General features: G+C 39.0%; 3 protein-coding genes across 5 annotated transcripts in view; 1 reads left to right on the forward strand and 2 right to left on the reverse strand.

The window, feature by feature from the left end:
- Window positions 1-1,765: 1,765 nt before the first annotated feature.
- On the reverse strand, window positions 1,766-8,901 carry dcps (decapping enzyme, scavenger). 2 transcript variants are annotated; one of them, XM_041797802.1, is made up of 7 exons: window positions 8,644-8,901; window positions 7,452-7,602; window positions 6,493-6,638; window positions 5,592-5,705; window positions 4,979-5,089; window positions 2,033-2,322; window positions 1,766-1,794 (listed from the first exon to the last, which is right to left on the reverse strand). In XM_041797802.1, exons 1-6 carry the CDS (start codon window positions 8,842-8,844, stop codon window positions 2,056-2,058), a joined length of 990 nt encoding a protein of 329 aa, XP_041653736.1. In that variant the 5' UTR covers window positions 8,845-8,901; the 3' UTR covers window positions 1,766-1,794; window positions 2,033-2,055. The 2 variants fall into 2 exon arrangements, with proteins under 2 accessions (XP_041653736.1, XP_041653735.1); XM_041797801.1 differs by having other exon boundaries at window positions 1,766-2,322.
- A 1,480-nt stretch (window positions 8,902-10,381) lies between these two features.
- LOC121516593 lies at window positions 10,382-17,237 on the reverse strand. The gene is made up of 8 exons (XM_041797953.1): window positions 16,556-17,237; window positions 16,408-16,478; window positions 14,574-14,735; window positions 14,410-14,468; window positions 11,913-11,978; window positions 10,707-10,760; window positions 10,490-10,621; window positions 10,382-10,408 (listed from the first exon to the last, which is right to left on the reverse strand). Exons 1-8 carry the CDS (start codon window positions 16,726-16,728, stop codon window positions 10,388-10,390), a joined length of 738 nt encoding a protein of 245 aa, XP_041653887.1. The 5' UTR covers window positions 16,729-17,237; the 3' UTR covers window positions 10,382-10,387.
- A 2,500-nt stretch (window positions 17,238-19,737) lies between these two features.
- zgc:66433 (uncharacterized protein LOC321250 homolog) overlaps window positions 19,738-25,625 on the forward strand; it is a 37,913-nt gene continuing 32,025 nt past the window's right edge. For both annotated transcript variants that reach the window (XM_041798062.1, XM_041798063.1), the window contains exon 1: window positions 19,738-19,813. In XM_041798062.1, coding sequence (XP_041653996.1) covers window positions 19,749-19,813 — 65 coding nt within the window. In that variant the 5' untranslated portion in view covers window positions 19,738-19,748. The remainder of the gene's footprint in view (window positions 19,814-25,625) is intronic.

Below are 25,625 nucleotides of genomic sequence, written 5' to 3' on the forward strand. Positions count from 1 at the left end.
ACTTCCTCTTCTTCGCTTTAGCATGTTGAGTTGTTTCCATTGGTTTATTCAGCACTGACTCCGCCCCCAAAAGCAAAATATATTGGTGATATGATATGTCAATCATTTCTGAAGCGGCTGAACGTCACTTCCTGTTGTGAGAAAGCCATCCCATCTCTGAGGATGGTGGTGATTTAGAAAAACCGAAATATTAAATTTCTGCAGAGAAAAATGCTTTAAAAGCAGCGAGGATATTTAGCACACGTTACAGGCAACGAGTGGGTAGGTCACATAAATAAGAGCATCAAAAAAACTAGATCAAAACTGCAGTTTCAGCTGAAACTGTGTGGGGATGCTAAGAGCTGAATTGTGAAAGAACTGCTGAAAATAGCCAAAAGCACAAAAACTGTTGAAAATAGCATAAAATGGCACAGAAGTAGCTAAAAGTAGGATATAAATAGCTGAAAATAGCCTAAAAATAGCTGAAAGTAGCCTTAAAATAGCTGAAAATAGCATAAAAATAGCCAATTTTGGCCTAAAAGTAGCTGAAAATTGCATTCAATTACTAAAACAGCATAGAAATAGCTGGAAATAGCATGAAGTAGCTATAATATAAAAATTATAAATGTGAGAAATGAGAAAAGTCATGTCACTCAAATGACGAAGAAACTGAATTTTTTAAAGTTTAAATGGTGTCAATACAACAAAGTATGAAGGAGGAGGTAGCCGGCGCAGAAGAATAAGAATAAACAAAATGGCTGATGCAAATATCAGTAGTGTGGATGCTCAGCATCCCCACTAATTAAAACATTTATGTATAATTATGTGAAATGAAATTATTATTAGTGTTATTATTATTACTACTATTATTTTTTTATTATTATTACTATGCCATTGACATAAATGGGAAATTAAGTGACGGGGTAAAACTTTTAAACTGTAAAAAATCAGTGTAAAGACAATAAATGACATGCAGAGGCTGAATTAAACTGAAATAGTAAAATGCTTTGTGATTATTTCAAAGTTTGAATTGAGTTTTTAAGTGAAAGTAAGAATGAGTTATGCAGGTTCACTTTCATTTGAATAGTTAAAATTTTTTATGGAAAAAAATGCTGAATATCTTTTAAAGTTCAATGATTATAAATTTGAGAAGTATTATTTTGATATTGGCAGCTGAATTTTGTGGAAGGGACCAAAGCGAACCAAAAAAGTGGGAGGAACAATATTAATAATAATAAAAATAATACTATATAAAGATTTTTATGCAGAATAACAGTACCGCCTTAAATCATTCAAAGCAATTAAAATGAATGATCAGATGTTAGAGGGAGGAGGCTAACTTTAAAAATGTTTTTGGTATTACAACCCAAATCCCAAAAAAGTTGGGTCAAATCCCATGAGCCCAGATTTTATTCACTATAGAACATAAACAACATATCAGATGTTAAAACTGGCATTTTACCACTTTTAGAAAAAATCATGGCTCAATCTGAATTTGATGGCAGCAACTCTTTTCAAAAAAGTAGGGACTGGTAGGATAGTGATTAATTGTTTGATAGCGCTAAACGTGTGGGTGTAATGGATTGATATGGCAGCAACCAATCACCTCTGTCGATTATGTTTACCTGTTTTCCAGGAGATTTTTAAAAAGTGGAACTCGAAAAATAAACCCAAAGAAAACCTGTATCATTGCATGAAAGCACCCATAAAAAGATTATTCTTCAAGTGTTCCTACTGCTAAAACAGTTAAAAAAAGGTAAATAAAAGAGGTCACAGACTGGTTGAGTAGGGGAAAGAACTGCTTTATTCAGTCAGCTGAAATATAGAAAACATACAAAAATCAGAATTTTAAAGTAGTATCCTTTAGCTGGTTGTACATCCAATGCTTCCCTGACTCCTTTTTCATATAGAAAGAAGGAATAATGTGATAATAAAATCCCCTTAACACACGTCAGACTGAAACAACTGCAGGGAACCATGTACCATGATCCTCACTGACCACACAGCTTCTCTGTGTATCATTATAACCTTAATTAAACAGGTATACGTTTACCTGTATGAGTAAATGTGCACACATCACAGCCTCCCCATCTCTTTGAACCTGCTGAGCAGGCCGTCTTCAGCCCTCAGGGGGAAGTACAGGGTCCGGGTTCTGTAGTACTGGGGGTCAGACTGGAGGTTTTGAATGATGTCAGCCAGGAGGTGGGCCCGCTCTACGTTGCAGCCAGGAGCCTCATATCCCAGCATGGTGAAGTGGACGTGAAGGTGGTAGTAGGATGGCTGGTAGTGCAGGTAGACTCTCAGCTTACTGGCTGGGATGTTGTATCGCTGCATGATAGCCTCCTTAGAAACAGGAGAAATAAGGTCAGTCTTTGCTGTGATTGTACCAGCAGGTCCACGGTAGTCTCTTTTTTATATCAGTAAATGTACTTTCCTTTCTCTACTATCTTTTAAATTAATTCTTAAGGCAAAAAAATTAAGGCTGCCTCTAAATTAAATGCTTTATTACCTCTTTTTTTTATCTAAATTACCCTGAGAAGCACTGGATCAGATACAGGCTTATGCCCTATTCGCACAGGACCCAAATCCTAACTAGGGATGTGCACGGTTAATTGCTAAAGCGGTTAATTCGTTTACCAAATTAGCTGGTGAGGGATTTGCGAGTTGTTTAAACTAATTACCTATCATTTCTTATAAACACAGGCTTGAAATCTCGGTCTACAATGCTCTTTTAAACTGTAATGAACCTCCTGCCACTAGAGGCCGCTGTAGCTTCAGTGAAGTGAAAAGAGACCTCATATCAGAGCACCATATTAATCTACAAAGAGGAACGAAGGCTAACGGCGCTAGCTTGCAAAGTTAGCCAAGCTGTAGAGAACATCATTAACTCAATGACCCTGTGAGGAATTTGACTGTTTTCTAGGAATTTTCTAGACTAGTTGATTAAATTCGGTGAATTGAAATGTAAATGAGCATTTAGCCGAATATGTAAATAGAGGCTTAGGACCATCCTTAATCCTAACCCTCATAATATTGTGGAAAGTCTCTGTAATTAGGGGGCATTTTATTCAATAATTTCTTAGAAATAATATGATAATTTTCTATAAAAGTTGTTTAAAATTTCCCGGTTAATTTCTTCATTTTGGCCCACTAAATTACAGTGAGTCCTTCCTCAATAATTTTCAAATCATTTTTAGGGTTAGAGAGTTAGGGTAAGTTACCGCCTAACTGCCACATAATCAGAGGTGTCAAAAGTATTCACATTCATTCCTCAGGTAGAAGAATAGATACTAGAGTTAAAAAGATTTCAGTAGAAGTTGAAGTATCAACTCAAGCTTTTTACTCAAGTAAAAGTGTAAAAGTACTGGTTTCAAAACTACTTAAAGTACAAAAGTAAAAAGTAATGTAAGGGGGAAAAAAGCCATTAAGGACAAAAGCTTAGGCCGCACCGCAGGGTCCTAGAGCACTACCCCACCTCCCCAATAAACAATTTTTCTAAAGGCCATAATAACTATAATGTTATATTAAAAATGTCAACGTTGAAAAATTTGGGATGCACCTGTTTCAGCCGCATTTATGCCCATTGAAAATGAACGCATTTTTACTACAATGCAAATACATTCAAGAACCACATATGTGTGCTACTGAGCAGTAACATGTGTTTCATGGAGTGGAAGATATGATGACTAGTTGCCTGTAAGTATTGGTCTTCCTGGCTACCAACCTCCTTGCTGGTGATTGGTTGGGACATTTCGCTCCAGTTCTCTTGAGTCCCTGCCACGGACATCTTTGTACTAGGCTACATACGTCTGCTGTTTCCTTGCTGGAGTGTGACGTGATTTGTGTCATGTGCGCAGATGCGATGGATTGCGTACAAACCAACAGGGTGTCGGAATGGTATTACGTTTATACTTCTCATCCAACCACAATAAAATTCACACTATCTAGATGGCGCGATTTATCTGGATGGGTTTCTGGGGGTTTTATTTGTGTTTTTTTGAATGATGACAAGCCGGGATGAACAAGCTGAAATGAAATAGCAGTAACGAGGCTATTTTTAAAATGTAAGGAGTAGAAGTAAAAAGTAGGCTGAAAAATAATTACTCCAGTAAAGTATAGATACCCAAAATTTCTACTTAAGTAAGGTAACGAAGTATTTGTACTTAGTTACTTGACACCTCTGCAGATAATTGCCACCATATTTCAAGGACTTAATAATCACTTGATATGCATTACCACTAGGAAAATACTTCCTTAGTATTACTATATTTCCAAGTGATTACTTGGTAAAATGCCAATTTATTACTAAGTAATAGAAATTACTATATCATTGCACTTTTTACTATAAAATTACTAGGTAATTAGGGCCAACTAAAATAAAGTAAATAAAGAATTAAACTTTTAAAGAGTTTAATTTTCCCTCTCTGAGATTAGAAAAAAAAGGCTGGTTTCCTGCATATGTTCTCCACCAGTACTGCACAGTAAACTGGCATCAAACCCAGTAAAAGACGATACAACAATCCTACAAATATGTGACCAAAATATCTCATCTGCCCTCTAGTGGCTGGCTGCAGGATCGCTGATCAGGACTGATCTGCCTGCTAAAGACAAAAATGATGAACAGCTGGAAGAATATGAAACTATCTAAACAAAAAAATGTTAATTGGACTAAAATCCTCATTTAATTTTGTATATTTGAACGTCTGGCCCCTATAGTGTCCATCAGTGAAAAAGCTGGCCCTTGTATGAATGTAACTGATGACCACTGATCTATGGGGACATAAAAATAAGAACACACAGACCCTGCACTACACCACTGGATCTGCTAGAGAAATATAAACCAGGCTTAAGAGGATGATGTCCACTGATCTATGCAACTCAAACTGCATCTCTGTAATGAGAAATTCATCAAACATTCTCATGTAACAGCTCTTGCTGTTGTACTCTTTTTAATGTTTGAAGAAATTTCCTGCTCTCCTGATTGACCTCGTAACCTCACCTTTCCTTTCTGAAAGATGTTCTGCAGCAGCGGTAGATGCTCAGACTTCAGATCCCTGAGACTCCTTATGCCTCTGCAGTGAGCTATGGCAATCAGGTATAAATCATCCACCTGAAAAACAAAGACCGATGACACACAGAGCATCAAATATTGTGGAAGTAAAACTGCAGGAGCAGCCGAGTATGCCTGCAGCAGACTCAGCAACCAGGGAGGCGCAAACACTGACTGAGCTCCACTGTGGAGTGGTAAAAAGATCTTTTGCACAGTAAGGGCAGAATTTCTTAAATTACTCTGCCAACTTCACTTTAGGAATGTCTCACCATGAGGGTGTTCATGTTAAAGCACTTTGAATTGCCTTGTTGCTGAAATGTGCTATACAAATAAACTTGCTTTGCCTTGCCTTGCCTTAAAAGAGGAATGTCACCATTAACAGCTGATAAAGGATTAAATATACTTGACAGCCACAATGGCCCAAATACAGTTGAAATAGATTTAAGCACATTTCCATGAAAGCTGTTACAGGTTTGTATCTTCCGTTACTATACCATTAAAGACCTGTATACGGTACATGAAACCATGGGATTCTTCTGCTGTCCATTTTTATTGTACTCACCTGTTTTTGATCCCATTTGAAATCTGGAAGGAGGACAAAGCCAACCTTTGGGTCCGGATCTTCAAAAACAATCCGGTCACACTCTGCCTTCTTTTCCAGGATGTTGTACACCCACTGGATGGAAGAAGAGGAGGAGGAAGAAAGTGGAAGGATAAGTAGAAGACTTTTATTTAAGACCCTGTAGAGTAAAAATAAATCTGTATTTAGGCCACCGTGTTCTGAACCCCCAGGTCAGATTTTAGTCAGATAAAACATCTCTAAGTTTATAAACTTAAACTTCAAAAATCATGAAAAATGAGGCAAAAAAATCTGCTCCAGTATGGTGTGGCTGTGTCTGTTGAATGACCTGAAGCCACGCCCACTCAGGAGAAATACCATCCTGTCAGCATTAAGAAGTGCTACATTCTGAATGGAGGAAAGCTCTCATGCTGTTAGCCCCGCCCCTTGACCTTATGTTAAGATGAACTGCTCTGTGATTTTAGATTGTAGTGTTAGAGGGGCGGGGTCATTCCCCGCTGATGACATCACCAGTCCACATGTTGGCCCCGCCCACATTAAATCGACCCAGGAAAGAGGTGAAAAACTTCCTAACAGTCTAAATCCAGAATTCAAGCACATGTAGAGCTCAGTGTTCTCACATGGTTACAGCAGCCAGATTCACACATTTTTAGATTGAAATATGGGATTTCTTTACAGCGTCTTTAATATTCAGAGATAAGGACAGGTGACATGGAGAAATATATCATCTAATGTGTTTTATGTCTATCTTTGTTATCATAGTATGACGACATGACTGAAGGAGGATTCCTGCTGTTGATATTGGGGGTTTTGGGGAAATTACATAAAGATTTATCTGTTACAACAAAACTGCATGCAAAGGCACAGATGTTAGTGCTCTGACCTGCAGACTGAAGCTCTGCTGCTGGATATATGGCAGAGTGATGGACTGATAATCGTCTCCAGTCTCCTCCACCAGGAAACTCTCCTGACGCTGGTACTTCTTCACATGCTTGTCTGTGGCTGGACACACCACTGTAGTCTTTATCTCTGCGAATCAGGAGACAGATTATCTAACTGTAGCTCACATCAGTGGCTGTTGGTTCCACACAGCATCTTCTATCACAGGGGTTTTCAAAGTGTGTGAGAGTGAGCCTCACCTAAGAGAAAATTATTCATTCGGTGGACCCCCACCCACATAAAGATTCAGATTTAAAAAAAACAAAAAACTTAACCATGTTTTCAAACATTTATGTTTAATTTTAAATATTTGTAATATTTTTAGATCTTTGATATTTTGGTCTGCAAATGTTCTTAAACATCCGTCTTTACCAGGTTATCAGTTATTTGGTTTCAGGATTGAATTTACTGCCAGTACTACCTGATTATTCTGCTCTGATAATCCTTAAAGCAGTGGTACTCAATCAAAGAGCCAAACTGCTGAAAAATACCTTTGCAAAAGTCACAATCTAAGTGGTGAAGAAAAAACAGCTTGAAGTAGCAATAAAAATAAGTTGAAGATGGCCAAAATTTTCAAAAAGCTGCAAAAATGGGTGAAAATTGGCAAAAATTGGGAAAAAAGTGAAAAAAAAAGATGGATGAGAAGTGACAAAAAAATGAGTAACAGGTGGCAAAAACAAGGCAAAAAAAAGAGTAAAAAAAAAAAGCAGTCAAGAGTGGCAAAATTGGGCGAAAAGTAGGAAAAAGTGGTATTTAATGACAAAAGGGTGCTTAAATGGATGAAAATCACTTTTTTCTGGTCTATGGTTCCGCACCTCCCCTGAAGTTCTGTGGCGCCCCCCGGGGGAGGCCCGCCTCACACTTTGAAAGCCACTGCTCTATCAGGTTATTTTCTGACCGTACCATTGAGATGATGGGGAGCCTGTAATCGATAAGTGCTGTAAATGTCGTTCCTCATCTCCAGCTTCAGCACGGAGTCAGTAAAGAGATCATCCAGGGTATCCTCTCTGAAGGGAGTCTTCTCCAGGATCACCACAGCCTCCTTTTCAGCAAACTGTTGACGACATGTTTAATGTCTGCCTACACTGGTCATTTATACAGCTATTCATACACCAGTTTTCCCCGAAACATTCTAAACTTAGCAAGTAAAGCAAGGAATTTTTTGTTTGGAAGATAATTTCTTTGTTGTAACAATGTTTCTTGTCATAAATCTTATACTGTTGGAAAGTCTGTTTATTTCTCTTTTAAACGGAGCCACATTAGTAAGGAACATGCATTTGTGGGATGAGCAGCAGAGCTGAGTATGTGGGTTGGTCCATGAAAAATCTGCCACATTTCCTTGTGTCATGCCAAACAGCTTATTCTGCTACTGACTCTTGTTTTTAAACTCCAAGAAGACTGTTTCCTCACCCTGTCAGCACTTAGGAACCGTAGGCTGTCTTCCACAGATTTGCAGGACGATACGGCCCACGGCTCTCTGTCCAGACTGACTATGGCAGTTGGATCATAGGGAAAAAGTGTGGAGAGAACGTGGAGAATGCTATGCTGATAGAGTATCATCTCTGGGTGGAGGCAGTTTACGGTGTGGGGCGGCATCTCCCTCTCTGGAAAAACAAGGATCATCATTGGAGGAAATCTCAGCGCAGAGAGATATGGAGAGGATATTCTTCAATCATCCAATCCACCAAACAAGAGTCAGTGGAGAATCAGCTGTTTGGACTAACCCACATCCTCAGCTCTGCTGCTCATCCGACAAAAGTATGCTCCTTACTAATGTGGCTCCATTTAAAAGGGAAATAAACAGACTTTACTACGGTGTAAGATTTATCATATAGAAGGATTGTTACAACAAAGAAAAAATCTACCAGAAAATTAGTTTCCTTACTTTGTGTGTTAGATTCATAGGTAGTTATTCTGGCGTATTATTTTGAAGGATCAAACCAGAAACGGTTTCGTCTTTTCCTCCAAGTTAATCTGAATGAGATCTGAAACTTCTCCCTGACTTACTCTTCATTTCATGAAGGTAATTTAGACTAGTTAAATTCATTATAATCCCGCAGTTGAACAGGATAAATTAGAAAGACCGTGCGCCTACCTGTCCATGAATGAAGATGGTTTTCTCCCGGGCTGAATCACTCAGGATCTTTGTTGTTTTAAACCCATGAAGAATATTTCCGGATTCATTTCCATCTTCTCCTCGACCTCCATCATCGCCAACCCTCGCCTTTTTAACTTTGTGGGTAAAATGATCGGTTTCTACGCCGTCAGTTTCACGTTTCACCGGTGTTTCTGACATGATCGAGCAGCACAGACTGTGGTTTAAGTCTTCTTCTCCACTCAGCTCTATGGCGGGAGGCACTCAGGTTTCAGGACCATTATCGCCCCCTAATGTGTTGGAGTGTTCCTCGCTGAACCACACGCTCAGTTGTCTAAACCAGTGGTTTTCAAACCTTTTTCACCCAAGGCACACCTAAGGTTGAGCTAAAATCTCAAGGACCACCATATTTAAATCAATACAAAATAGACTTTTTCAATAATGTTACAGTCAAGGTGGCCTATGAGGGCAGATAAAGGGGAGAGCTTCCTGGGGCCCAGCCAACTGGGGGATCATGGAGATGGCAAAAGGGGGCAAAAGGTGGCAAAATAAAGTCAGAAATGGGTGAAAATTGGTAAAAGAGTGGCCAAACAATGGGTTGAAATTGGCAAAAAGTTGTTGAAAGTGTCAAAGTGATGGCAAAAATGGGTTACAAGTGGACTAAAAGAAGGGTTAACTGTTGTGAAAAGGTGGTAAAAATGGGTTAAAAGTGATAAAAAGAGGGCAAAATTTGGCAAAAAAAAAGTGGTCAAACAAAGGCAAAAGTGGGCAAAAATTGGCAAAGGTGGCATAAATAGGTTGAAGTGTCAAAAGGTGACAAAATAAATCAGAAGTGGCAGGAAATTGGAAGAAAAGGATTAAAGTTGCTAAAATGTGGTATAAAGGGTTAAAAGTGATGGGAAAATAGCCAAACAACAGCAAAAATTGGTAAAATGTGGCAAAAAGTTCCAAAAAAGTGGCAAAAAGTGGTCAAAACAGGAATTTATTTATTTTTGATTTTCCCCCTGACGCTCTCCTGCATGACTGGTTGCTGCATTTATCAGCCAGTAATTAGAGGTGCGGGGTTAAGAAGCAGTCAGAATCTTTCAAATCCTGAAAGACGTTGATCCAGTGCATAGTGTTTCCTCAAAAATCCCCACCAGTTCTCTATGTGCTGGTTATGATTGCTTGAGCCATACAAAAAGCATCTGCGTGAAAACTCATCCACATGATCACGTCTCAGGAATATCTGCATCTGCTCCATGTAACAGTTCTCTGACCCTAGGTCGGATCGAATTCTGTTTTTACGAGTTAGTATCTCGTAAAAACAGGGAATTCAAAAATAAATAAATTCCTGTTGATCTAAAATAGCTGGTTGGTAACCTAAAACGTTCCATAATATTCAACTCATTTTTTCAGTCCAGTCCTAGAAGATTCTTAACATTAGAGGACAGTAAGATGTCCCTCGGCTGGGTTACAGGGAGTATCAGTGACTCTGAGCCAGACCCCTGAGAGCACCTTAGTGGTGGTCCACTGCAGGATGAGAGTCCAGCTGGAGATGACCACAGACCTGCTGAGAGTTCCCATGATTGTGTCTTGTTCTCAGTGATACTGACCTCATTATGAAAGCTCCATCCTCCCCTACAAACATCAGACCCTGATGAAGACCCCATCCATCCCGTAGGACGAAGGAGCTGTCATATGCAGGGATTCATTCAAAGATTAGACCATCATCACCACCCAAATAAAAACAAACAAGTCACATTTATTTGGTCGTCTTTATTTCCTAAAAACAAACATAAAACTGTTAGTTTTATTATCATATTGTCCCAGAGCTTAAACTATTCCCCTGTGATAATGAACCCACCTCTAACTGGTGCTTTAGTATTTCTATTTCCAGATCTGCCTTCTGAATCTGCCGGTCCAAGAACATCATTTCCTTGTCAGTTTTCTTCATCTTTTTGATGAGATGCCTTCTGTACAGTTCCTTCACTGGTAACTGGGAACACACAGGGACATTAAATCACAGTTCAACCACAGTTCTACACACAGATTTCACCGCTGGTGTTTACTGAATAACTCACTGTGTTTATCTTTGCTGTGGGGGCTGGAGCCTCCTCCTGCTTTACTACCATGCTCTGTTAAAAAGGATAAAAATGTCTGTTAGTATTACATGTGGGCTAACATGTCTCCCTATATCAGGGGTCATCAACTACATCTGTACAAGGGCCAGCTTTTACCTAAACAGGCACTTTGGGGGCCAAACTTTCAAATAAACTAAAGAATTTTTTAATGGTCTAATTAACATATTTTTGTATATACATTTTTATTTTATTTCATATGTATGCTGTTTTTAGGCTCCAACAGTGAGATCAGTCCCCATATCTCAGCCAGACGTTTTTCCTCTAGACCAGTGATACTCAACGCGTGGCTCTAGAGCCACATGTGAATCTTTTTTGACTATTTGTGACACTTTCAAGTCTAAATTTTAAATATTATTCCCAAAAAACCCTAAAGGGAAACTTTTTTGCCCTTTTTATCACATTTTTTGCCACTTTACACCAATTAGAGCTACCTTTTGCTTTTAAATACTACTTGTTTCCCATTTTTTGCCCATTTTTGCAACTTCTTTTTTTCTAATTTTTGCCAATTTTATCCCTTTTTTTCAATTTTTACCATTTTTAGCCACTGTTCACCCATTTCAGCTATGCTTTGCCATTAAATACCACTATTTTCCCAATTTCTTACCTATTTTTGCAACTTCTATCCCACTTTTGCCTTTTTTCCACCATTTTTTGCCCATGTAAGCATCCTTTTGCCATACCACTTGATTTCTGTTTTTTGCCCATTTTTGCCACTCTTGACTGCCTTCTGCCCATATTAGTCAATTTCCACCCATTTTTTGCCATGTTTTTGCCACTTTTGGACCATTTTTGCCACCTGTAAGTCTTTTTTTGTTACTTCTCACCTATTTTTGCTGTTTTCTGACCCTTTTCCACCCTTTCCTCCCCATTTCACCCCATTTCACACATTTTTGCTGCTTTTTGACCATTTTTGCCACCTTTGATTTACTTTTAACGCTACTCATGCCGTTTTTGGCCACTTTTCTTGCAAAGGTATTTTTCAACAATTTGGCTCTTTGGTTAAGCAGGGTTGAGTAACACTGGTTTAGACGTTTTCCTCTGCACACATTTTGAACTAACTTTAAGTGTGATAAATATAAAAAAGGAAATCACAAAGGGGTCAAATCCCTTCCACAGCCCTGTATCTTTATAATATTTACAGGTTACCTCTATGGGTCTCTCTGGATCCCTCTCTGTGGCAGCAGACAGCGCGTCTTCCTCATCCTCTTCTTCCTGTTCAGATGAATGTGACGTTTCAGTAAAACACTCACAGACTTCGAGGCGTGTCTCCAGTAAGTGTGTTAGTGCTGGTGCTGTCTCAGTGTGAACACATTAAAGTCTTGGTTCCCAACCTGGGGTCTGGGACCCCCTTAGGGGGGTGCCAGAGATCTCAGGGGGGGCCTGAGGCTCCGTCTGCCCTGAGATTGTTAAAATTAGATTGCACATATCAACAGAAATCCTTATACAACACTTAAAATAATCCATAAAATGGTTCCTGGGTAAAGAAACCAGTGTTTATGGCTCCTTTGTTTGGATTTACACTGGTGCTGTACCTCCATTAAAAAATTAACCAAGCTAATCACATTGCTATGCTGTGATTAATCATTATTTGCATATTTGCACAAGGGCCAGATTGAGTCCTGACAGAGTCTCTGGGGGCCAGACTTCCAAATAAAGACAAATTAAATCAATATTTTGTTCTGACTAACATATTATTTTATTAGTTTTTGTATTTTCTTTGAAATCACAGGACATTTTTAAGCGTTACCAGTGAGGTCTACCCTGATAGATAACGCCATAGACCAGGAGACAGGCATGCCCACAGAAGTGGCTGGAAGGAATGGCCCTAAACATTTATGATTTAGCACAAACATGAACTCATGTTTCACACTTTTCACTACTTCACTGCTTCATTCTGACATTAATGCAACATTTTGCGCCACTTTTGTCCCATTTTTGCTATTTTTATCACTCTTTAACCCACTTTTCTGCCTTTTCACTGCTTTGCCATTGGCTATTTTTGCACCTTTTTGCCCGTTTTAACACATTTTTGACACTTTTTGCCTTTTTTGCCCCTTTAACCCATTTTTTCCCCATTCTGTAACTCATTTAAGCCACTTTTATTGTGTCTTGTCCCTCCTTTTTCCATTTTTGCCTCTTTTTGTCAATTTTTTCCACTTTCAACCCACTTTTGATATGCTTTTTGCCCCTTTTTTCCTTTTATACTAATGGTTTGCCACATTTTAACCTCTTTTCACCTCTTTTCCTGTAAGTTTTTGTCCCTCTGTGCCACTCCACAACCCATTTGGATGCTTATCACCCCTTTTCACCACTTTATTCTGCCAGTTTTGCCAGTTTTAAAACAATTTTGATACCTCTTGCCCTTTTTTTGCCTCTTTAACCCAATTTTTTGCCATTCGTTAACTCCTTTAAAACACTTGTCTTGTTTTATCCCTTCTTTATCCATTTTTTCCACTTTTCGTTACTTTTTTCACCACTTTTGCCACTTTTATCACCCATTTTTTCCACTCTCTAACCCCTTTTTACTCATTTTCCAGCCATTTTTGCCAGTTTTAACACATTTTTTTATTATTTACTGATAATGGCTGACAAGTGAATTTCTGTAAAAACAGATCAAATGTTATTCATTTTTAAAACTATTTAAATATTAATTGTTTTTGGGGTGGAGTTAACAGCTGCAGACATTTAAAAACGAAAGATACTCTTAAAACCACAACACTTTCTTTTCTGCTTTTCTGAATTTAATGATCTTCTGGGGGCCGGACAGGAAGCTTTGGGGGACCTGATTTGGCCCTCCGGCCACCAGTTGATGATCATTGCAGTAGAGGGTTAGGAACCTCCGCATTAAATAAGGATTTCTCCACAGCTTTCCCACGGGATTTACCCAGGGTTCATTGTAAAATTGTGAAGGTTGTGATCATCCGGGCTCCCAGTAAATGGTAACAGACTCAGGTTTTACTGAAACAGAGCCCAATGATGAGGAAAAAGGATAAATAAAGTCTGTTATATAACTTTTTTATTATCATCAACATGCTGAAGTAGAGCTGCTGCTCCTGCTCATCGTAGGAGATAGTTGAGGTGGTTCAGGGACCTGATCAGGACGCCTCCTGACATTTCTAACTCTTGAAAGCCAACTACATCATATTTTGACATCTGCATTATTTTAAATATTTCTTTTTAAATCTGTTTTTTTATTTTGTGTGTGTGTTTTGGAGGTTCTATATCTAATATAGTGAGTTAATGTTAAAAATAGCCATGACGCTGATTTAGTGCTGAAAACACATGCTACCAAATATGAGCATGGTGAACCTTTCTGGGTGTTTTATGTTGTTAGAAGAAAAAAGTTAACAGAACGGCAGAAAAAGGCTTGTGGACTTCTACTGGTTAAGCTTCAGGCAGAGATTGGGATTGGAGCTTTATTTTTTATTTATTTAACCTTTATTTAAGCAGATAAAACCCACTGAGATCAAGATCTCTTTCAGGGTGACCCGGCCAAGAGGTCAGCAGCACACGTCACAAAATAACGTATTTCAGAGACAGATTACAACAATAATTAAAAAAAAAAAACAAAAACAATTTTTAAAAGTGCATAGGACTTTAAACTAGTCGGCATAATCTCTGGAATTATAATTCGTCTACTTACAGGTTGGAGGAGTTCTGATGCTCCATGTGGCTCCACCAGGTAGAGAACACCATCAGGATCTGTCAGGATAAAATGCCCACATCTACTACATCACCATTTAATCTGAATCAGACCCAGACTACGTCCGTGGTTCTTTACATGTAAATCAGATTAGAATCTCTTACTACTTATAAAGGTCCTGGTGTCGGGGGGGTTGGCTGGATCAGGGGAGCTCCCTGCAGGGATGTCTTCGGCCTCTGGTATCTCCATGTTTAGACTGAGGATCTGGTCCTCTGGGGATGCTGGTCCTCCTTCCAGTCTAAAGAGCCCGGCCCTCTTTCTGTTGACTGAGAACAGTTCAGATGTTAAAGCGAGTAGAGGAACATTAATGTGTGTGAAAAAAGCCTTCTGACCGGGATAGATAGGGTTAGCAATCAATCCTTCCTTGTCTTCATAGTTTTAGAGTTTCAGCGTCCCATCCTCCACTGGCTGAGTTCAGAGGATTTTCTCTTCCATGTAAAATAAATGAACTGATGTCCAAAACAAGAGCTCTGTTGCACTTATGAAGAGTGAGCTGATGGTCACTCTGAATTAAGATCTGATATCAGCTGTAAATACTGGCTGAACAAAAACAAACCAAATTCTGCTGAGGGCCGAATAATTTCGAGTCTGAATAAATAAATAAAGATAACAGGGTGGATATTTAACCATAAAATGTCAACCACCAGCGATGAACTATGGGGGTAAAAAACCTGGCACTGATGATAAATGATTTTGAGATTAAAAGGTGAATATGATCGGTTAAAAACTCAAAATCTGAGATAAAAAGTCAAACTTAGAAGTTTAAGAGGCAAAAACATGACATTCAAAGTCAAAATAAAGTTTTTAAAATGCAAAATATGAGATAGAATATTAAAACCATAAATTTCAAAAGTAAAAAAACTGAGATAAAATTCCAAATCATGATTTTTAACAGTCAAAACATGAGATAAACATTGAAATCATGAGTTTAAAATGTCAAAATATGAGATAAAATTTCAAATGAATGAGTTTTAAAAGTCAAAAATCGAAATGAAATTAAATATCATGGGTTTTTAAGGTAAAAAAATTAGATAAAAGTCAAATTCAGGCCAAATCATGATATAAAAGTCAAAATCATGACTTTAAAAGGTCAAAATAGGATTTAAAATTTAAAATAATGAATCTAAAAGATAAAAATATGAGATAAAAGTCAAATTTATGCGATGTAAAGTTTAAAATAATATATCAGCATCAGATATCAGCAAAAATCAGACATCATGCATCCCTAGCCTAGATGTTTACACCGTTACTCCATCACTATTATTGATCTTTGATACACAGTGTTTTTGTTTGCAATCTTTAAATATTTTTCGCACTTGTGATTTTTATTTAAATCATAATATAATAATTCTGAATTCAGAATACATAAATGCCATTATTTTGACTCATTGCAAATCCAGTATACATCGTTGTATTGAAGGGAAAGATAATTTTTTTGTCTTCCTTATTTTTAATTGAAAAAGGATATTTTTGGAAATTTTATTCTAGAATAAAATGACATTTGTACAGTGGTATATTGCATTCACTTGAAAATAAAAAAAATCCTCCTGTTTTTACGACATAACTGTCTCATAAAAACAGGATTTTTTAATTTATTTTTGAATTGAAAACAGGAGGATTTTTTTATTTTCAAGTGAAAGCAATACGCCACCGTACCTTTGAATGTTTGCATAATAATAATTACATTAAGAAATTTAATGGCATCTTTCATTTTATTTATATTTTATCATTATTTTGCATTTTAAGTTCTGCATGTTAAACGTATTACTGTAACTAGTTAAATAAAATCCTGTTGTTGCTAATATGATCCATCCCATGAATGCATGCCCTTCCTTATTTTATTCCTGGTCCCTAGAGGTAAAACTAATGCACATTTAAAATGACTGAACATTAACTTTGATAACTCAGAGTGACTGAAGTGTTGCAGAGGGGTCTCACCTGTCTGAACTATGTTCTTGTATTTCATCTTCACCTGCTTCCAGGTCCGGGTTTCTCCGCTGGACTTGAGTCTGAATGAAAACACGCTGCAGTTTCATTGACCTGCATGGATGTTAGCTGAGTTTGATGGCAGTAAATGTGAACTTACGCGTTGATCCTGGCTGCTATGTCCTCCCATGCTGCCTCTCTCTCCCTGGCTGCTGCTGCTGTGTTGCTCTTCCTCCTGAAGATGTGCTCGTACTCGCTGTAGGACTTCATCAGGATCTCCAGCTCCAGCATGGTGAAGTACGAGGACCGTTTTTTATCTCCTGCTGCCATCATGAGTCCTCCTATTACTCTTGTTTTATAGTCTTTACAGTGGAGTCAACTCCGAGTGGATGTACTCAGAGTTAGCTAACTCAGACTGCTGATATGGAACCGGAAACTCAGGGTTTCCCATTCCAGGGTGAATTAACTCAGAGTCCGGGGTTGGACCTGAAACTGTAGAAACCCGGGGTAGAGGAGGGGTCTGCTGAAGAGGGACCCTCAGGTTAAACTCCTCATCCACCTCTCTGACGTCGAGGTTAAAAATGTCAGAGAAAAAGCGCGAATAAAGACAGAAAACCTTGGCGATAGAGGAATCCTCACTGGGCGGATGTCAGGGCGGTCACGTGGGTTTGGGTTTCTTAAAACTACAATCTACAGATGATGGACTACAAAAAACGGACTTCGTCTTGTTAAATCAGGACGTTTAAAATGGGACTTTCTCCGTGATAATTATCATTTTTAGCGTAAATGGCTTTTCTTACTCTGAACGTAACGTTTTTATTTTTATTTTTTGCACCATTAACAACGAAACAGGAGCATAAAAATGTTTCTAACAACCCAAATAATACAAACAGCACCAAAGATGGTACCAAATAAAGAAAAAACACTGTCAGGTCTGAATCTCAGGTACTTTCTGGTCATTTTCTAACAAATGTGGTTAGAGCTCAGTCAGAGGGACCATCAGGTTCTTGGTCTCCTTCTCCCCTGATGGTGACCAGGTCTAGAAGAGTCCTGGTTGGTCCAGACTTCATGTGGGAATTCTGGAGGCCCCTGTTCTCTCTGGAACCTCCAGAGCAGCAGAAATGTTTCTGTAGTCTTCCCCAGATCTGTGCCTGTCAACAATCCTGGCTCTGATCTCTGCAGCTCCTCTGACCTTTGACCCTTGGTTCTGCTCTGATATCACTGTCAGCTGTGAGGCCGTCTAGAGAGAGGGGCGGGGCTTTAGAGCCATGTCCAATCAGGTTAATTTAGCACAGGTGGACTCCAGTCAAGGTGTAGAAACATCTCAGCACAGACCAGAGACATGGAGGAACCTGAGCTACATTTACAGTCTGAATCCTGGTGTCAGTGTGAGATTTAGGTTTTTCATTTTTAATAAAAATGTCTAAAATTCTGTTTTCAGTTTTCCATAATATGGCACTGAGGGTAGATAGATAAGAATAAAGCATTAAAATTATGTATTTGTGCAACTTTTTAACCGCTTTTCACCACTGTCTCTGCCTTAGTGCCACATTTATTCTCACATTAAACCCACTTTTAAAACTTTTAGCTGACTTTTACTATTTTTAACCCTTTTAACTAGTGTAGCTGCCTTGTTTGACCCTTTTCTCCACTTCTTAACTGTTTTTTACCATTTATTCTGCTCATTTTTGCCACTTTTAACCCATTTTTGATCCTTTTTTCACTTTTTGCCTCTTCAACCCAATTTTTTTGCCATTTTTTAACTCCTTTAAACCACTTTTCTTGCCTCTTATCCCTCCTTTATCTATTTTGCCCCTTTTTGTCCATTTTTGCCACATTTTGTCTCTTTTTGCCACTTTACTTTTTTCACCGTTTTTGCAACTTTTAAGCCATTTTTGATATACTTTCTGCCCCTTTTTTCCTTTTACTTTAATTTTAACTTTAACAGCTGCAGACATTTAAAGACGAAAGATACTCTTAAAACCACAACATTTTCTTTCCCTGCTTTTCTGAATTTAAAGATCTTCTGGGGGCCAGACAGGAAGCTTTGGGGGGCCTGATTTGGCTCCGGGCCGCCAGTTGATGATCAGTGCTCTACTCTATTCTCTAGTGTCCTGACATTTTTGTACGTTATGGTTCATCTCTGATGTCTGACATTATTCTCCAAATGTTTCAGTCAGTGTGCTCGTCCACATAACACCAACAATAAAACGATAATTTTACTGCAGCATAAATAAAATTCATCTCTGTTGCTTTGATAGGAGAGAATACTGTTCAGGTTAAATATAAAATGTGGTTATATAATATGAATATGGTTATCACAGCTTTACTTTACAGTGGACCAGGATTTTTCTGACTCTGTGGCGCCACCTTTTGGCCGGGCCCCAGAAAGTTCACCCCTTGTCCCTGCTTAGTGGCCCGGGTCACTTCCAGGTTGTACCACCCAGAGGGACCCTCCTAACCATAAAGGAGTGTTCAAACTGCCCCCTCCTTTCTGAGCAGGGCCCCTGATCCTGACCCTGATCCTGATCCTGATCCAGGTCCTCATATGTGAGCCGACTGTGCGACCCCTGGATGAAGCGGTGCTCCTCATCTCTTTGCTGATTTCGTCCTGGAGATGCTCAGGTGGAGTTATCTGAAAACGGAACACTTGCAGCTTCTTTTACCGGTCCCCCCTCATCAGGACTCTGTAGTCATGGAAACTGAACCTGAATCACGCTGATTCAAACTGAGCCGAGTCAGATCCAAGTCCAGAGAGAGTTCTGTGTCTGTTTGTGATGAACAGATTCTGACTCACAGCAGAAGAAGGTGAACATCAGGATAAACCACTTCAGAAATTCATCTGGGCTGAAATGTTAAAAGCTTATAACTCCCTGTGAACGCTAGGTGGCAGCACTGATCCCTACAGTAAATATAAAGGCAGTTAGACTGTAAAACTATCTTCTCTGAGGGGTTAATAACTGTGTAACTGCTCTCTATAAACATCCCTGCAGAGGAGGCTCTTTAACACTTTACTCTCACTTAACTTTGTGGTTGTATAGTTTTATTTTTCAAAAATTTAAATACTTTTCTGCCTCTACAGGTGGTTCTCATGGAGTGTCCTGGACATGAGTGCAGCCACACATTAATCTTTGACTGATTGTTAGCTGATTGGTAGAGATTGATTAGTCTGATCAATAAAATCAGAAATACTGTCGCTGTTGTTTGATAATCTTTGATTTATCAGCTGTTTTGGGGTAGGTTAGCTGCAGTAGGGAAAATTCCGAGTCGCCTATGAACGCAGCATCACAGAGCAGTGAACTCCCTGGTTAGACTGAGACCATTAATCCAATCAGAGATCCGCTCCAGCACCCATGTCTTGGTTCCAGGCTCTGAGGGATGAGTTCACCCTGGGACCGTTTGAGATCCAGCAGACACAGTAAGTCTCTCTGAGGTGGACTTTCACTCAGACCGGGTCTGGGGGAGACTTAGGGGGGTTTGAGGAGGTGTTGGCTGGGGGTTGATAGTCTACGTGTGGTCGATGATTTAACCCGCTGTGCTGCTTTAGTTTTAGTTTGTCTGATGAAGTCTGAGAAAGGGGGACAGAGTCTTCTCTGTAGGAACCAGATCCATGATGACCTACGACCTACGGTCATCATGGATCAGCACTTTTCTATCTACTCAAGTAACTTTTACCCAGAGTAACGGTACTTTTATTTAAGGACTCGCACTTTTTCACAGCAGCACAGAGGAAGGAGGGTTCACACTGTTCTCACCATGATTTCTGTATTAGCAGGTTAAAAGTGAATTATCTCTGTCAGATGATTCTCCTTTATTGCACAGCCGTTTTTATTGTAAAACATTTTTTCTCCTGTGCACAGAGAGGCTGAAGAAGGTGGAGCTGAGAGAGGAGCAGGGACGTAGACAGTCTGGTTGTTATTTTATGAGCCCTGAACATTTAAAGTGTCCAGGACTCTCAGGGATGGGGACCACCTGTACCTGATGGTACAGGCGTGTTTGCTGGTATTTAAGGCTGAGACATGCTGATGTGTGTGAATAATACATCATTCATCAGTGAAAATAATCATTGATTTCACATTCACGCTAACATGCTGTGATATCCTGCAGGACTTGTACTTAGGGTTTAAAAAGGGTCAAAAGTGCACAAAAGCGTGTAAATATAATAGTGTCCAGGAAGGACTGAACGATTTACAAAAATAATCTAATTGAGATTTTTTTTTTCCCAATATTGTGATTTGATATGTGATTATTATTGTTAGGTTCCTCATCTCATGTATGTTTCAAAAAATTCAAGCAATAAATCATTCTGTATTAAAACCAGGGCTGTGCGATTTATCAAAAATTAGATTAAATTAAATGTAGTTTTTAAATTGCAGAAGTGCGATATTTCTTTGACCTGAAATTTGTGTCAAAAATGAAGTTTTAAACTTTTTTTTGCAGCAGAGATGTTTGCATGACATATCATCCCATCATTCAAGTGCCAGTTTTTTAGAACAGTCTATAAAAGATCTTCATTTTTGGCTTTTTCTTATTGAATATATAATGACAAAAACCCTTCAATGCAACTGTTCATATCCAGTTTGCAATACCAGTCCGAATAATCAGAATGAGACACTTTCAAAGAGTTGTTCAGTCCTTGTTAAGGAATTAAAGAGTTAAAGAATAATCGCATATAATATCACAATATTGGAGGGAAAAAAAATTGCAATTATTATTTTCCAAAATCGTTCAGCCCTTCTTACCACCTATGTACATTTAGTCAGGAGCACTCTCATCACACATTTAACCGTTTTATTGTAAAATGGATCCACAGTTTCTAGAGACGCTCCCTGGGATAGTCAAGCATGCTTTAACTTTCCAGAGAGAGCTTGGCTAGAAGGCCCCATATAGATAGATGTAATTATGATGGTGTGCATTGAAAACAATGAAAGTAATTCATTCATAGTGGCATGAATCTGAATAGGAGGGAGCAACAAGCTGTAAGCTATAAAGGAGGAGGCTGGGGTGGAGGAGGAGAGGCTTTGCCAGCAGCAGCAGGAATTAGAAAGAAGTACGCCATCTTTAAATAGACTGCTGTGTTGACAGGAAGAGCTGTGATTGGCTGTGGGAGCTGGGAGGTGATAATCGGTGTCAGCTGGCTATCAGCCAATTGTAGCATGAACTAGCACTTAGCTTCATCAATATTAGCATGAACTCAGGCAGAACGATTAAAAAAACATCTAACTGCAATTATTGTGGCTCATATTGTAAATCTGATATCAACTGCTTTATTGAATAAGGATTTTTGCTTTTCTGTCATTCGTTTTAATTTAGAAAAACACATAAAAAACAAAAAAGGACAATTTTTGTGAAACATTTGAAAAATGACACTTGAGTGCAAAATGTGCATAAAATCTCTGCAGCTGCAAAAGAATGAATGCATTTGGTATTTTAAGTCAAGTTAAAGCAATATTGCAACATCTGTGATTTGTAAATTGCAGCAGGCCATAGTGTGATTTAATCTCATTTGTGATTAATTACCCTGCCCTAGGAAGGACCCCCTCCTGAGTTCAAGCCCCCAAAAAGCCCCATGTTGTCCCATATCAAAGAAATTATTGCAGGGTAGGGCTGGAAAATTTGGGAAAATATTGTAATTGTGATTTTTTCCCCAATATTGCCACAGCAATTTGATATGCAATTAGTTCTTTAGTTCCTAATTTTATGTATTTTCAACAAACACAAGCATTAAATCATTCTATATTACAACCAACAGAATATTAGGTTTAACTAAGGATGAATAATTTTGAAAAAAACATCTAATTGTAATGATTTTGACTCGTTTTGCAAATTGGATCTGAATTATTGTATTCAGGGAGTCATCTTTTTTGTCATTTGATTAGAAAAATGTACAAAAATGAGGAAGGTAGGATTTTTGTTGGCTATTTTGAAAGAATGAGTGAGTGGATCATATATAATGCATGACATTTCTACTCCAACAAAGGTTAAAAAAAGTTAAAGGAATATTGCAACTTCTGCAGTTTGAAAATTGCAGCAGGCAATGTTGCAGTTTAATCTAATTTGCGATTAATTGCCCAGCCCCATTGCAGAGTATTTGCATGGCATAAATGAACCCATCCTCTGTGGCAGAGGCTGATCTGTGGCTGGCTGTGGATCAGTGGAGGTGGTTGTCCTGCAGCCTGAAGGTCGTGGGTTCAGCCACGTGTCGATGAGTCCTTGCCTCGGGTGAGACACTTAACCCCAATTTGCTCCCAGTTACATGTAATTGCTAATGCTGTTGTCCAGTCCTCAGTGAGCTTCTCCATCAGAGTGTGGATGTGGACGGGTCTGAGTGGGTCGGTGTGACCCGTGGAGCTCAGAGGAGTCAGACCGTAGAAAAGTATGAGTCCATGTTATTACCTACTGCACGTTTAACATCTGTCTCTACTGAGCTGCAGAAACTTGAGTTTTATTCTCACTCAGGTCACAAGTGTTACAGAGTATGGTTAGAAAAGAAATGCTGAATGCTTAAACAGAACATGTTTCTCTGTGAACTGTTTTTATGTCTCTGTATTATATTGATAACGCTGACGTCAGGCTGTTTGAGTCCTGCTCGTCACTGATCCTCTCATCACCATCGTGGTGTGACTGTGAGATTTTATGGCACATGTAAACAGAAAGGCTTTGCTAGCTCAGTCCTGTCATAGCTGAGGTATCTGCTGAGAGTCGTTATTTTTCCTGAGCTCCTGCAGACGTGAATCTCTCTGCACTGATGCATCAAGGCAGCGTCATCAGACGGCCTGGCTCCAGATGTGATGCTCAGTTTAGACAGCAGAAACACTCAGAACCAGTCTTGTTGGATGTTTGATCTGAGACGGGCTTTAGGATGGACTAACGGACCTACGTCAGCTGGAGTCTGCTCTTTGCTCCTTCTGTTATCTTAAATTTAAAACTGTGACCTCAGACCTGAAGTTTGTTTCTTCATCCTTAAACTCAGAGTGTGTTTTAAGGACTGAAGTTTAGGTCTGAGCTGCGTTTATACGGCTGCATCGATAACGGCGTCAGCAGGGCCGCCCGTAAGGAGGAAACTCTCTGAGGCCCAGGAAAATGGGGGCCCATGAAAGTCTGCAAATCACCATCCACTGTAAAGTGAAGCAGTGATAACCATATTATATTTTTAACCTGAATAATAGCCACTCTACTCAAAACAACAACAATTCATTTCATTTATTATTTGTCATGTAGTGCAGTATTACCTTTTTTTCTTAAAACAGAGTTGTGTTTTTATTGGTGATGACAGCAATGTGGATGAGCACACTGAGCTGAACTATTTGAAAAGAAATGTCAGATGTCACACTGTCAGAAAAGAAACTAGAGGATACTGGGACAACTGTAGTGGGGATATAAATGATTGTATTATGCAAAATGGGCAACAAGTGGTGAAAAAGTGGTTAAAAAAAGGGAAAAACTGTGGCAAAATGGGCTGAAAGTGGCAAAAATGTGCCAAATGTGGCAAAAAAAGTGACAAATGGATCAGTAAAATGGATTTAGAGTGGCTTAAAATAAGCTTAAAGTGGCTAAATGGACTTCTAAGCATCTAAAATGGGTTAAAAGTGGGTAAAATTAGCTTACAGTGGCAAAAAATGGTGAAAGTGTTAAAACTGGCCATATGGCAAAAATGGGCGACCAATATTGGCTAAATGTGGCAAAAAAAAAACAAGTGAAAGTTTTTAAGTCTAGCAATAAGTGACGTAAATGGGTTAAAAGTGGTAAAAAACTAAAAGACTTGCTTCAAAGTGATGAAAAAATGGGGCGAAATGGGTTAAAAGTAGTGCTGTCAAATGATTAAAATTTTTAATCAGATTAATTACAGGGTTGCTGTGGGTTAATTTAGATTAATCATTATTAAATATCATTCATTTTTAATCTTTATTAATCACGTTTCATTTTGTAAAAGCAAACAGACTCCAGAAAGAAGGGAATCCTGAATATACACTTCGCGTTAATGTGGTATTTTAAGCTGAAAGTGCTTCAGTAAAAGGAAAACTCCTTCCTGCAGAACGTGCATAATGCTTTATGTCTGTCGACTGTTCCGTCTTGTTTTTTGTTTTGTTTTTTTCACTCAAATTTCCAATCAAGAGGGCCAACGTGCTCTTTAGTGTCTTCCATATCGAGTTGGTTGGTCACTACCGGATCAACGGCCCATTTGCACATGAGCGGCGGCGTGCTCGCCAGCATGCTCGTCAGCATGCTCGCCGGTAACCCTACTTGGACAAACTGCCCGAAATGCGGTGCCAGAGACATTTCAGGGATTTTGAGTCATTCTGCTCTGTAGATGAATCTGTAGAATCTGCATTAACCTGTTAATTTTGACAGCCCTAGTTAAAAGTGACTATAATGCGGTTTAAAATGGTTTAAAGTGAGTAAAATGGGTTAAAAATGACAAAAAAATAAGCTAATCATGGTGAAAATGGGCTGAAAGGGGCAAAACTTGGATGGAAGCACCAAAATGAGCTAAAAATGGCACAAAATGTGGTGAAAATGTTTCGCTTAAATGGGTTTAAAGTGACAAACAGTGGCCAAACAGGTGGAAAGTGGCAAAAGATGGTGAAAGGTGTTAAAACTGGCAATAATTGGTAAAAATATGTGGCAAAATGGGCCAAAAGTGGCATAAAAGGGGCGAAAAATAGATTACTTGTGGAAAAAAGGGCTAAAATCAGAAACAGCAGTGGAGTTAACGTGTTCAAAGTGTTTGTTTGAAGAAAAAACTGGTTAAAGTGGTAAAAATGGGTGAAAATAAGGAGACTACCTGGGGTAGTGGTGGTGGGATCGAGTCCCGGTGTATGTTTGGTGCACATCCCCCCCCATATTTCCTGTCTCCCCTCAGCTGTCCTGTCCAGTGAAGGCAAAAGCCCCAAAAATAATCTTTAAAGGGGTTTTAGAGTCTAAAACGGCTGTGTGGCTTTCACAACCATATTAAGCTGACATGGAGCTCTGACCCTGAGACCAGAGAGCTGCGTGAAAATCTCACACACCCACTACACGGAGCAGCACGTCTGATTAAAGGAACATTACAACACAGAGGGTGGGACAGAGTAAAGGTAGAGAAGGAGCAGAGAGGACAGAGAGAGAAGATGGTTTCCAGATGTGAGTGTGAACTCAGAGCTGCAGAGCTGCAGAGCACCCTCCCCCTCACTGTGGGAGGCTGGGTTCAGCCCATGCATGTTTTAATATAGAGAATGGGAGAAACCGCA

Source organism: Cheilinus undulatus, linkage group 10 (assembly GCF_018320785.1).
Source record: "Cheilinus undulatus linkage group 10, ASM1832078v1, whole genome shotgun sequence".
NCBI lineage: Eukaryota > Metazoa > Chordata > Actinopteri > Labriformes > Labridae > Cheilinus > Cheilinus undulatus.

Excerpts from the sequence above, each read along its gene's own strand:
- dcps (XM_041797802.1), bottom strand. The coding sequence starts at position 8,844 with ATGTCAGAAACACCGGTGAAACGTGAAACTGACGGCGTAGAAACCGAT. Across the intron at positions 5,090-5,591 it reads TCAAATGGGATCAAAAACAG|GTGGATGATTTATACCTGAT; the intron begins GTGAGTACAATA and ends TTTGTTTTTCAG. Across the intron at positions 2,323-4,978 it reads ACATCTTTCAGAAAGGAAAG|GAGGCTATCATGCAGCGATA; the intron begins GTGAGGTTACGA and ends CCTGTTTCTAAG.
- LOC121516593 (XM_041797953.1), bottom strand. The coding sequence starts at position 16,728 with ATGATGGCAGCAGGAGATAAAAAACGGTCCTCGTACTTCACCATGCTG. Across the intron at positions 14,469-14,573 it reads CACCAGGACCTTTATAAGTA|ATCCTGATGGTGTTCTCTAC; the intron begins GTAAGAGATTCT and ends TTATCCTGACAG. Across the intron at positions 11,979-14,409 it reads CATCAGAACTCCTCCAACCT|GAAGAAGAGGATGAGGAAGA; the intron begins GTAAGTAGACGA and ends TCATCTGAACAG.